General features: G+C 41.8%; 1 protein-coding gene across 20 annotated transcripts in view; it reads left to right on the top strand.

Moving 5' to 3' along the window:
* mycbp2 (MYC binding protein 2) overlaps window positions 1-12,826 on the top strand; it is a 63,547-nt gene that overhangs the window by 31,117 nt on the left and 19,604 nt on the right. For 11 of the 20 annotated variants that reach the window (XM_030428899.1, XM_030428892.1, XM_030428896.1 and 8 more), the window contains 22 exons: window positions 45-266; window positions 409-600; window positions 2,249-2,455; window positions 2,590-2,727; window positions 2,890-3,068; window positions 3,156-3,298; window positions 3,406-3,506; window positions 3,605-3,823; window positions 3,929-4,151; window positions 4,454-4,572; window positions 4,781-4,868; window positions 5,001-5,050; window positions 5,154-5,326; window positions 5,506-5,650; window positions 5,813-6,019; window positions 6,581-6,636; window positions 6,712-6,827; window positions 6,928-7,025; window positions 8,099-8,215; window positions 8,891-9,031; window positions 10,337-10,414; window positions 11,772-11,996. In XM_030428899.1, coding sequence (XP_030284759.1) covers window positions 45-266; window positions 409-600; window positions 2,249-2,455; window positions 2,590-2,727; window positions 2,890-3,068; window positions 3,156-3,298; window positions 3,406-3,506; window positions 3,605-3,823; window positions 3,929-4,151; window positions 4,454-4,572; window positions 4,781-4,868; window positions 5,001-5,050; window positions 5,154-5,326; window positions 5,506-5,650; window positions 5,813-6,019; window positions 6,581-6,636; window positions 6,712-6,827; window positions 6,928-7,025; window positions 8,099-8,215; window positions 8,891-9,031; window positions 10,337-10,414; window positions 11,772-11,996 — 3,237 coding nt within the window. The remainder of the gene's footprint in view (window positions 1-44; window positions 267-408; window positions 601-2,248; window positions 2,456-2,589; window positions 2,728-2,889; window positions 3,069-3,155; window positions 3,299-3,405; window positions 3,507-3,604; window positions 3,824-3,928; window positions 4,152-4,453; window positions 4,573-4,780; window positions 4,869-5,000; window positions 5,051-5,153; window positions 5,327-5,505; window positions 5,651-5,812; window positions 6,020-6,580; window positions 6,637-6,711; window positions 6,828-6,927; window positions 7,026-8,098; window positions 8,216-8,890; window positions 9,032-10,336; window positions 10,415-11,771; window positions 11,997-12,826) is intronic. The other 9 variants (XM_030428906.1, XM_030428909.1, XM_030428894.1 and 6 more) reach the window with 5 other exon arrangements.

Raw genomic sequence — 12,826 nt, 5'->3', positions numbered from 1 at the left:
AATAACAGATTAATTTCCCTGATCATTTTTTTCTGTTTTTTTAGGACATTGCTGAGGCCAACTTTCGAACATCCAGCAGCCGTCTGCTGGCAGCTGTCATGTCTGCTCTCTGCAACACCTCTGTCAAGCTGACGTCCATCCTGCCCATTGCCTATGATGGGGAGGTGCTGTTGCGTTCACTGGTCAAACAAGTCAGCACAGAGAATGACTCTGCCCTCGCTCACCGCTTCCCCCTGCTGGTGGCCCATATGGAAAAGCTAAGCCATGTGAGTTTTTGCATGTCATACATTTTACATCATGTGTCCTCACTTCAAAGATGGTGGACATGGGTGCAGCCTGCATCCCAGGAAATGTATGATGGATGGAGAACATGTTGACATGTATTTTACACATTTATTACTCCCATAGACGGAGGAGAACTTGATGGGAATGACCAGTTTCCGGGAGGTGCTGGAGAAGATGCTGGTGATTGTGGTGCTGCCGGTGAGAAAGAGTTTAAGGAAGGAGGTGGAACTGTTCTCGCCACACCTGGTCTCCAACACCTGTGGTCTGCTGGCCTCCATTGTTTCTGAGCTCACTGCATCTGCCCTTGGCTCTGAGGTAACTTCACTCCCACTAATACTGGCATGCCTCCAAACAAACAAACACATAAGGCCCATGTGTGTGAGGCCATATACTTAAGTTTAGTATCCTGAGGTGCTCTTATGGAGCTTTTTGTTTCAGGAACGTAAACAAAATCGTCACATGTGGTGTCTTTGTTGTTGACCTCTGTTGTCTCGCTTCAAATTCCTTTAAAATCAGATTCATCACAGTACAGGTCTATAAGTTGTAGATGAGATCTGTCGGCAAGATAACATGTCTTTCTTCATTCTATTTTTTCCCCTTACTCATGCCAAATCAAACTAATTCTTCATAGTGAATGCTTTTGCTTGGAACAAGGTGCTGTTTTTACTGTTGCTAAAAGAATCAGCAGCACAAAGGAGGAAAATTGATTTTCTTTGTTGTTTTTGTGTAGTATGCTGAGTCATTGAGTGGATTGGAGAGATATCCGTCACTCTCCCTCCCTCACACTCTTCATTTAATTATCATCACTCTCTCTGTTCACACGCATACTCATGTACTGCAGTCAGGACTTCAAGCTCTAGTTGCCATAGTGACCGACACTGGGTACTTTTTTTCTCTCTTGTCTGCTGTCAGGGAAACAGCTCTTCCTCCCCAGAGCACCTGGATAGGTCCCTCTGCAGTTGTGTCTGGCTCTCTTTAGTCAGCAGGCTGATATAAATAGAACAGTTTGTATTAACATGGTCCAGACACAAGATGTTTTTATTACAGATGGTGGTGTAACTAAGCGTAGGTGATTCTTGATTCATACACGACACGTACCCCCCATGTTTGACACGCATGTGAACCGTGGATTCATTTGCAAAATCTAATCATCACAGTGTGAAATATAGTTTTACAGCCACTGATACTTTTTCAAGTAATAATTACCTAAATCTCAATGCGGCTCACACTACAAAGGTAGCAGATGTGTGCTGTCAGTTTGAAGTGAAATCCTATATGCTCTAACCATGGCCATTTCCGGTGGTGTAACTGGGAAACTGGGCCTGCTTGTCATCATGAAAACAGATCATAAGATTGTGATGTTTACTTCAATTGGAATAAGTTATTGCTGTGGATGGGATGTGAGTAAGACTACAGACTGTTGAATACAGAAGGAGACAGGTGGCTTCATTACAACCAAAGTAGCGCATTTTAAAATGTATTTAACAGTGCACTTTTTTTTGCTTGGTCGGAAAAATTTTCTCGTCTGTGACTCAATACCATGATCAAAACTGTGTCTTTTGTGATCTGTGGCAACCCAAATCTCAGACATTTTTGTTTTGTTTGTTTCAGAAGATATATTTTTTTAGAGATGATTTTCTGTTTTTGTCTCTAATTAAAAGACATTACTGACCTTCATATTTACATGACATTTCATTATTTGCACAGCAATGTTTGAAATTAATTGCTGTATTATGCTTAGTGCCAATATTGCCACCGGATGGCCTGCATACTGCATTTGACTGTAGGACCATCAATATTTAGAGGAATTAGAACATGGTTTCTATTCAGGATATCACCGTTTGCTAATAATTGCTTCAAAACTTAGCAGTCTTCCTTCTCAAATGTGTTAATAAGACCCATGTGGTTATGTAATAGGTTTGGTATGTTTGGCTACATCTGTTGTCATGTTTTTGCTTATTAGGTTGATGGGCTGAACTCACTCCACTCAGTGAAAGCATCTCCTAACCGTTTCACCAAAACAAGCCAGGGCCGGAGTTGGAACACAGGCAATGGCTCTCCGGATGCCATCTGTCTGACAGTGGACAAGCCAGGCGTTGTGCTGGTGGGCGTCTGCGTCTATGGAGGAGGGGGAATCCATGAGTATGAATTAGAGGTTCTGGCTGATGACGTAAGTAAAAATAAATAATTTTCAGCTCATATTTGATTGAAATAAAAAAAAAATGAATGTTTGTGTTGCTTGACTAGTTACATTTATCTTCAATTCCAATAAATTTTACAAACATTTTATCCCTTAACCTTCAGGCACAGACAGAGCACCCAGGAGACTCAGCACATTCTCACAGGTGGACGTCACTAGAGTTGGTGAAGGGCACCTACAGCACTGATGATTCTCCCAGTGATATTGCTGAGATTCGCTTGGACAAGGCTGTGCCTCTCAAGGTACACAGGGTCTCAAGACAGTAATACATGCATATGTTTTTTGTTGGATACAAATGCTAGGATGTGACATGCTGTAACTATTTTCTTTAGTGTCTTTATATTACTGTGTGCTGTGTTGGTTAAAATGTATGTGGTCTCACTGAAGAATGTACTCTGTTGCAGGAGGGGGTCAAATATGCTGTGCGATTGCGAAACTATGGCAGTCGGACGGCCAATGGCGATGGAGGGATGACCACAGTGCAGTGCTCTGATGGTGTGTCCTTCACCTTCAGCACCTGCAGCTTGAGTAGCAATGGGACCAACCAAACCAGAGGACAGATCCCTCAGATTCTATACTACAGGTACACACAAAAACAGCATTTTATAACATCCAATCTCTAAAGTTTTTCTTTTTTTTTCTGACTTGTGTTTTTTTCTTGTGGCTGAAGGAGTGAGTATGATGGGGATCTCCAGTCTCAACTCCTGAGCAAAGCCAATGAGGAGGACAAGAACTGTAGCAGGGCTCTATCTGTGGTCAGTGCTGTGGTCAGAGCTGCAAAGGACCTTCTCCACAGAGCTTTTGCTGTCGATGGTAAGCACACCAAACTTTGTATTAATAGCTGTATTACAAAACTCCTGTGGATCCATTTGTATTGAATTTGGATCATGTGGATTTAACCTATCCTTAATTATCTCCAGTCGATGATATTCCTGAGCTGTTGAGTTCCTCCAGTCTGTTCTCCATGCTCCTGCCCCTTATCCTGGCCTACATCGGCCCTGTGGCTGCGTCTGTCCCAAAGGTAAGATGCTAAACCAGGACTTCAAAGCCTTCATCTTATTCTTTGTAAATGGTCTCTCCCTGATGTAGCATTGTTGTGGAATGTCTTCTCTCATCCAGGCTGCTGTTGAGGTGTTTGTGCTCGTTCAGGAGCTGTTACCTGCTGTTTCTGCCCTCAACCAAAAATATGCCCCGCCAACCTTCAATCCCAACCAGTCAACAGACAGCACGACTGGAAATCAGCCTGAGCAGGGCCTGTCAGCCTGTACCACCTCAAACCACTATGCTGTAATTGAGAGTGACCACCCTTATAAACAAGCTGGCGTCACACAATACAGGGTAAGCTATTCTTAAGCTAACTTCTGAGTGAGTAACTTGAATCTGAAAAAGAGAATACACATTTGATAAACTAAATTATTTGTGCTCCATCTCACCTTACCTCAGGTAACATTCCCAGACTGTGTACGCTGGACCACCATTGAGTTTGATCCGCAGTGTGGCACTGCACAGCCAGAGGATGTCCTTCGTCTGCTCATCCCCAGCCGTACCCTTCACCTGTCTAGTCTTGGGGGCAAACCTTTGATCCATGACACCATCAACACCTGGACTGAGCTCAAGAAGTTCTCAGGCTCCACAGGCTGGCCAACAACTGTGCTAGTGCTGCCAGGTACGTGAGGCTGTGCAGCTGAACATTTATCGACAGTGTTGTTTTGACAGAAAACAGAATCACAATAAATGCTCTACTCCCAAAAGCCAACGGACTAAGATGATACAATATGCTTAAGTTAGAGTAAAACAAAAAACAAAAAAAAATGTAATTAGAGAAGATGGCTATTGTAACTATTTTTGATTAATCTCAGTGCTAGCATGTCCCAAACAACGTACATGCCCGTATGAGGCCTGTAAGGCAGCAGCTGTCCGCCTGTTACTCTTTACATCTTCCATGTTTTTTGTCCTCTCTGTTTTCAGGAAATGAGGTTTTGTTCTCACTGGAAACGGCCTCAGACTATGTTAAAGATGAGAAAGCTTGCTTTTATGGCTTCAAGTGTGTGGCTGTGGGATATGAGTTCAACCCTGGTCCTGATGAGGTACAGTATCACTTGTATATTATTTTGTTAGTTGTGTAACAGTCAGGCCTTCCACCTGTTTTAGTGTTTGTGTCTGAGGTTTGGTAGATCTTGTGGCTGTAATGAATTCCGAATGTAATATGTAAATGCTAAGATGGTGACTTGGTCCAGGCAGAATAAATGTTGAATGTTACATTGCCTTCCTGACATAGCAGTATGGACATTTCAGGGTCTCATCTTGCTTGAGAAAGAATTAGCCTACCTGGGCAGTGTGTGTGCTGCAGCTCTGATGAAGAAAGACCTGGCCCTCCCTATAGGTATGGATGAACAAATCTGCTTTTCTATAAATCCACGTTACAAGTTGTGTGTGACTGATAAAGGCAAATTAAGACTACATAACCTCTTGAGTAAATCATTCATCTGTTGTTTTAATCTTTTTTTAATTTAAGGTAATGAATTGGAGGAAGATCTTGAGATTCTTGAGGAAGCCTCTCTTCAGGTGAGGCATATCTTAAATTCAGAGATGTCCCCACTCATTTTGGTTTTTATATCACTCCAGAAATCTACCCTCCTTGATTCTTATTTCGTTTGACCTCACCCAGGTGTGTAAGTCCCACTCAGGGATCCTGGGGAAGGGTCTGGCATTGTCTCACTCACCCACCATCCTGGAGGCCCTGGAGGGAAATCTGCCCCTGCACCTTCAAACCAATGAGCACTCTTTCCTTGAGGACTTCATCACCTGTGTACAGAACTCTAGTGGAGGACGTCTGGCCAGGTAAATGCTACTCTATTTCTTGTCAGTTTTAGTTACCTGACAAAGACTGAGTATTTTCCATTTTAAAATATCTGTTGGTTGTCAGTCTTCTTCTAGCTTTGTCCCTGCAGTTGAGGATTGCATTACAATAAGTGATTCACTACCCTGTCTCTCTCCATTTGTCTTTTTCCCCCATCTAGGTGGCTGCAGCCAGACTCCTACGCAGACCCCCAGAAAACATCTCTGATCCTGAACAAAGATGACATACGCTGTGGATGGCCAGCCACTGTGGTCGTACAGACCAAAGACCAGTATGGAGATGTGGTGCATGTTCCTAACATGAAGGTCAGGATAATTGGCTTTTCTACTTCCAAAATAAGATAATAAAGATAAAAAGATAAATATTTTACAGAAATTAAATTACGGAATATTTTTAGTTTCCAAATTCTTACTTATCCCCAGCGTCACACACCTCTGACTTGTGTTTCTTATTGCTTACGTGTCCAGGTGGAGGTGAAGGCTGTTCCTGTGTCACAGAAGAAGTCCATGCAGCCTGAGAATGTGAAGAAGCTGCAGCGCCTGCCGGGAAGCTCCTCACCTTCATCTTCTGGCCCTGACCTAACCTTCGGAGGATTGCCAATGCCCAAACTGGAGGCCACGTACGAGCCCATGATTGTGAAAGAGGCTCGATACATTGCTATCACCATGATGAAGGTCAGCCTCATATAACAGACTTTCAAGCTCACTTGTTTCTTCATTTAGAAGACTGCAGATGTTCCACAAGGGGGAGCTGTTCATGATCAGATCTGTTGTGTGCTTGCCAACCTGTAGACCTTAAAGGAAATACAGTGTAGACATGTCAATAGTACAGTTACTATTATTCCCTTTGGTTGTATTCAACAATACTAACATGTGAGCCATTTGCATTTTTATTAGCTTGTTTATACCGGTTTCTTTTATGTGTTGGACTTGGTGAAATAGAATACATTTGAATTTAAAGAGAAAGGACAAAAGGGAGATTAAATCAACTGAATAAAGACATGGAGAACAAATTAACTGAATAGCAGTGAGGTCACACTGAGGAAGATACAAGACAAGCAAAGAATATGGCAGTATTCTGTACAAACACAATCTATTCCATAGGAATGTGATAAATGTTATAGACCTGGTAATGAGTAAAGTTTATTTAGGGATCATCACAATAGTTGCCCTTTCTGTAATCGTAATCGTTTTTCTTAATATCTTAATATGTGTGCTCTTTCTGTTTTTTTTCAGGCATATGAGAACTACTCCTTTGAAGAACTGCGCTTTGCTTCCCCCACCCCAAAGAGGTAAGTGATATCATACATACACAAAACACATTTTCCAGTGCAATACAATCTACTTACTGATCTTTTCCCTCTCAGGCCCAGTGAGAACATGCTGATTCGTGCCAACACCGATGGAACCTACAGCGCCAACTGGACTCCAGGAGCTGTGGGCCTATATACAATCCACGTCACCATTGATGGCATTGAAATAGGTATTTCAAAAGCATTTGAGGAACAACACATTTGCCCTCAGTAATGTAAAGGCTTCACTATGAACAAGAGAGCTAAGCTGGAAATTGTATTTTCTTTTAGATGCTGGTTTGGAGGTAGAAGTCAAAGACCCTCCCAAAGGCATGATTCCGCCTGGCACTCAGATGGTCAAACCAAAGGCTGAACCTCAGCCTAGCAAGGTGAGCTTTTTCTTTTGAATAACCAACAGAGGCATGAACATTCACATAAACACACCTATGAACTGCATGCTTGCTTGCAATCACCCATCCAATACAACTCAGCAGCTATATTAAGCAGTCTTTGGACATGAACACTGAAACAAAGAGCTTCTCATTGACAATAGACATCTTATTTACAACTTAATGCAGCTTTTAGCTTTTGCACTTCCTTGATTTGGTTTCCTGGCCTGACAAACGGAACAAACGTTCGTTGACAGAAAGCATAAACTGATTGGCCGCTTCTCTCCAGTGCAAGATGATGGGGATTTAGTATAAAAAAGTAAACAAATTCAGATTTTTTTGGTGAGACAAAGAGAAGCAGTGCCAGGCTATGACCTCCTTTACGTTTGTCAGGTGGTAAGACAGGGGACAGTGTGATGTTGCTTTACTTTGTTGAATGGATAAATAAGCAACTGCTTGTGAACATGTTGCACATAATATGATGAAGTCACATATGGTACTAAGGCTGATCGTGGTTAGTTTGTTTATGAGTCATTCTCAGACTTGGTGCAGGTACTGTATGTTAGCCCTGTCATCTAGTCAAACTGCATTGATTACTTCTTAATATAAGTAGTGATCATCAAGAGAGTGATAGGAGATTACTTTAAATGGAGATAATGCATCAAACTGACATAAGGAAGGTTGGAGTCATCATCATTTTTGTGAAACTTGTGGAATTTCTTTTTTTGTTATCCATAATGGGGAAGCAAGCAAACACGCTTTAAGTTAGCACTGTCATTACAGCTCAATGTTTTCCATGCATCAGTATACATTTAGATGAAGACAGCAAGACCATGACTAACTTCATCCACCTGGTGCTACTGAAAACAGGGCTCCTAAAGTTTCCTCATCTTTCGCTCTTTGTATGCGTGTACTTGAAAGCAGGCTCTGTGTGGGTTAATGCAAGCAATCTCCCACTGTCAGCGTGTCCTGCTTCTTCTTCTTTCTACTCCTGCTGCACTTCTTGTCTTTATTTTCGTTCTATTCTTTGCTCCTGCCGCTCACGGTCTCCATCTCCCCTCTGCTTCTCTCAGGTCCGCAAATTTGTGTCCAAGGACAGCGCAGGCCTGCGTGTGCGTAGTCACCCCTCCCTGCAGAGCGAACAGATAGGCATAGTGCATGTCAATGGCACCATCACTTTCATTGACGAGGTAATTGATTCTAGACCAGGAAGAATTATGCTTAAGTTACGCTATATAGGTATTCTAGCTGGAGCACTATCCACTTTTACTCTATTTCCTTGTCTGTTCTAAAATCAGTAAGATATAATCATAAGCTTTGTAATCCTATATTTATTTTGTCTAGATTAACAGTTTTAAGTGGTCCTCTTTGATTGCTTCTATGTATTATATGTTATAACTTCTCTAAATAATAACTACTTACTTTCAAAGCTTATAAATTTGTTGCTCTTACTTTATTTTGCTTCATACTCTTGCAAGACACTTTGAGGCTATACGAAAGGCTTAAAAGCTTGCACCATAAATTGGAAAGATGTATTGCATTTAAATCCCAAAATGAGATTGCAGCACACGAAGCATTTACTCAGTGGTTGTTCTGTCATGCAAACCATATTCAGTATAGTATTGCACACTATCTGCCATTAAGCAACAGCACTATTGACATTTCTTACATGTCTTACCTGCTGCTCAAATATACTCACCTCCAATTAGAGTTAAGACTTTCCTGCAGCCTCAGAGGTGTCGTGTGTGTGTGTTTGTGTGTGTGTGTGTGTGTGTGTGTGTGTGTGTGTGTGTGAGGGTGCTGCCCATCCTGTTTCCATAGTAACAGGACGGCATGGCTCTGCTTTGTTGCTTGTTTTCCCGTAGATCCACAATGATGATGGTGTGTGGCTCAGGCTCAATGATGAAACAGTAAAGAAGTATGTTCCCAGCATGAATGGGTACACTGAAGCCTGGTGCCTCTCTTTTAACCAGCACCTGGGCAGGAGCCTCCTGGTCCCAGCCGACGTAAGTAGAAGGCGGCCTGCTGAGCAGTCTGTCCCAGTTTAATAATGACAGAGGCTCCTGCGCTGTTCATTTGGGGAAAAAGCTCAGAGATCATCTTTTTTGTGTACAGTATTGGTTTTTCGAGGTTTCTAGTGTTTGGCACCTGCTCCCCAAATGTACTTGAAGCATGGTAAACTGAGAAATTCATTAACTGTTGGGGTGTTCTCTTGCATGAAACATCTTTTTGAGCTACACTGAATATGAATCTTTCACTAACACGCTGTGCAACGGAACAGCAGATGGGAGCATGCATGCATTAACTCACGTTTAATGGAAAAAGGTTCACCATGATGTGACCAGCAACACTTGTAAATGCTCACACGCCTAGGTAGTTTATATTTAGTGCCTATCCATGAACCCCAATGCAGGAATTGACAGACAATGAAAAAAGTAGTAAAGGAGCAATTTCATCCTGTGGGAAAGTTGGTTAGTCTGCACTGTTCAGTCTTCTTTTCCTCATTGTCCCTCACTCACAATTCATGAACACTCACACACCCCAGCATGTGATGATAAGGGTTCCTCTTGCATTTTGCTCCATGCCACAAAAACCGCCATTACATGCAGAATCAAATAAGGAATGTGACCAGGTGTAATTTAAGACATGAATATTGCAGTAACAGGGAAAGTATCTGAACGATCGGATGTTAATCTCCAGGTGGTTTTCTGTCATGAAGCAATCACAGGTCCACAAAATGTTTAAATGGGAAATTGTACCTCTATTGCTCTACAATTCCACCTATGCATTGGGATGCTTTAGGTGCTACAAGGCTTCCATGTAAGGTCTCTGTCTGAACAGCATGACACACTACATCATCCAAGTGCAGAATTTTTTTGGAAGTTTCTCCTTTATGTCTCTCATGTGGTCATAGATTTGGAAAAAATGACCCTGTGGTGTTTGGAGTGAACTATCAATTATTTTCTTTTGCCCTGGCAACTGGGTTCTGTATTTTTTTTATACATTTGATCTTACACTTTCTGTAAAGTGTTCAAGCATTTGACAGGCTTTGCCTGTATTTGCAGTTTGTCATGGCCCCCTTTTATCAGTGCTCCACGATTTCTCTAACTGGCCTGTCTGACACCAGTCAGATTCTGTCTTCTCTTTCTCACCTTCTCAAATAACCTCTGATGCTGGAAATTCCAGAGGACCCAAGCCAAAACAATTTTTTTTTCTTCCAAAAAAATACATGAGCGTATTCCCCCATTCTGTTTTCTCTCCTCACTCGAGTCGTCTACTGTTTCTTGACTGTTTCACGATCTGTTGCTCAGAATGTCTTTAACGCTAGCCAAGGAGTCAGGGATATCGGCTTTTTGTCATGGACTCCCTTAACTATATTCCCGCCACAGGTGAGTTGTATGAAGGAGGGATAAATAGCTTGAATGCCCCATAGTTTATCATCCATTTGTTCCTCTTGAACCCCTTGTGACTATGTAGTCCTCCCACAGTGTTACATCAAACATAAGAGGTCGAACCACCGTTGCATGGATGTCTGTTTTGTTAAATTTTGATGGTACAGTGATGTATAGTATATCAACCGCTATTGTCCCATAGATTCCTGCAGTGATCACGTTTTGGAGTTTTTAAGTAATTTCTGTTCAAGCTTGTATGTTGCATGGGGTTGAAAATACTAATGTCCCGCAGTCTGTTGCATGAGGTCCTGTTTATAAGGCTTGTGGTATACAGTATAGTCCTGTATCCTTGTGTTTCATAGCATGCCTCCCCTCAGACTGTATGAAATGAACCAGCCATTCTAATTATTACGAGTTGGTCAATTATGTATTGGTCATTTAGCTGCATCACTACAATGTTGAATGGATGTTGAACTTATAAGGATGGAAGTCTGTATAGCTTTACAGTTATCTGTGTCATGTGATAGTAATTCGCAACATCAAAGTATGTCATCTGAGCACTACACAGCTTCTCAAAGTAGTTTACAGGAATAGTTAAAAGAATGCTTAGATTTACTTCTGCCAAGTGTCAAGTGTCTTCTGCCAATAAGATTGATACCACTGTCCTAGCTGTCCAGTAGATATTAAATGAGTGAAGAGTACATATAATATGCTTAGCTGAGCTAACCAGTTAGGTGTATTTACTGAGACTGAAACCCCACATAAACAGCAAGGTTGACTCTGTTTCACAAAATCCATCTACCAGCACCCCTAGAGTTCACTGATTAAAACAATATATCTTGCTTGTTTTACCTGCACAAAAAACCCTAATGTAAAAATATCAGGCTGTGGTTTTGTGGGGTTTTCATGCTGGACTCTTTATTTGTTAGGAACAGTAACAACAAGGCTCAAGGAATTTACACACCCAGCAAAGAAATAGATATGAGTGGTATCAATCTTCTCATTTAACTCTTGGGGAGAAAGTAAGTTATTCTCTAAATGTTTAATGCTTTAAGGATATGAATAACACATGTCCAGGGACCTCTTTATCCATAAATGCTTGATATCAGAAATCGGCAAGGTTACATTTTGGATCCAATCTTTTCTTAATATGAAGATATTCTGATTTTATTTATGCAGGGTCGGTTGCCAAAGCAGACATTCTCTTTTATGACATCTCCTGTGAAACTGCTAGTGCTTCACCATAGTATTTCAGGACTTAGTGGTCTGAACCTGGTCCTGATCTTTAAAATTTTTGCAGCCTTTTGCTGTGTTACTGTACTTTGGCTCTAATCCATGCTCTTACCTCTTGCAGGAGGTCAGGGGCCAGTCGGAGGAGAACGTTAAGGAGGTGAGCAGCTGCCCTTCCCACGAGGCCCCCATTCGGGTGCAGAACAGGGCAGGGCAGGGCGGCGGCCCGGGGCTTTATAAGGTAGTGAAGACCGGCCCCTCTGGTCACAACATCAGAAGCTGCCCAAACCTTAGGGGTATCCCCATTGGAATGTTAGTACTTGGCAACAAGGTCAAGGCCATAGGCGAGGTACGCACTCACCCCAAATAATGCAATGTTTTTTTGTGGCAGGATTTGAATAAATCAGTCTGTTTAGAACACATAATGTAATTTTGCGAATGTTAGTAGATTTTGGCCTTAATTCTCAGAAATTAGAGTTCCCTCTTTTTCCTAAACTGATCTGAAACTGATTTTGAATGTAAAGGATGTTATCTCTTTCTTTAACGGGGAAAATACATCAGGTGCTTCTGGGTGTGGGTGTGTTCTGAGTCTTTCTGCCTGCTGAGGTCTTATCAACTCCCGTGGCTGCAACATTTTTGCGTGCTTTCTGACTTACTAATTCAAGTTTTGCAAATCCATTGCAGTTTCAGGGTGTCATATTCAGCTGCCTCCAGACTTATCAGTGGAAGTCTGATCACACAATGCTGGAGCCTTTCTTTGCCTTGACTGCATTTTTCTTGCTCTTTTAATAACTTGGTACTTTGATACTTTGTACTTGGCCTGGTGATGAGTGGAGCCTCCCCTTATTTTGGATAAGACCCGTCTGTGGCTGCTGTGGTGTGTCATGCTGTTCAATAGTTTTCCTCTCTGAGCCTTTACTGGAATGCCTTGTCTGGATCTGAGAGGTGCAGCCTGCACTTACTAATACTTCCATCTATGTCTGTTTTTCCAAAACGATAATATTTCAGGGAATTGAGACAAAACAACCCCCAATGCATTTACCTTTCAATAAGCCTTTCTTATAGTAAGTTTTTATTTTATTTTAGCTACATCAGTTTTGTCCCGCAGTGTCTGCTGATGCACAAAATCAAATTCATGTGATCTACTGCTGTGGATACTGTATGTGTTAATCAGATGAA

The sequence above is a fragment of the Sparus aurata genome, chromosome 9 (genome assembly GCF_900880675.1).
Source record: "Sparus aurata chromosome 9, fSpaAur1.1, whole genome shotgun sequence".
Taxonomy (NCBI): Eukaryota; Metazoa; Chordata; class Actinopteri; order Spariformes; family Sparidae; genus Sparus; species Sparus aurata.
The sequence above is the reverse complement of the archived record's forward strand: the minus strand, read 5'-3'. Positions and strand labels throughout refer to the sequence as shown.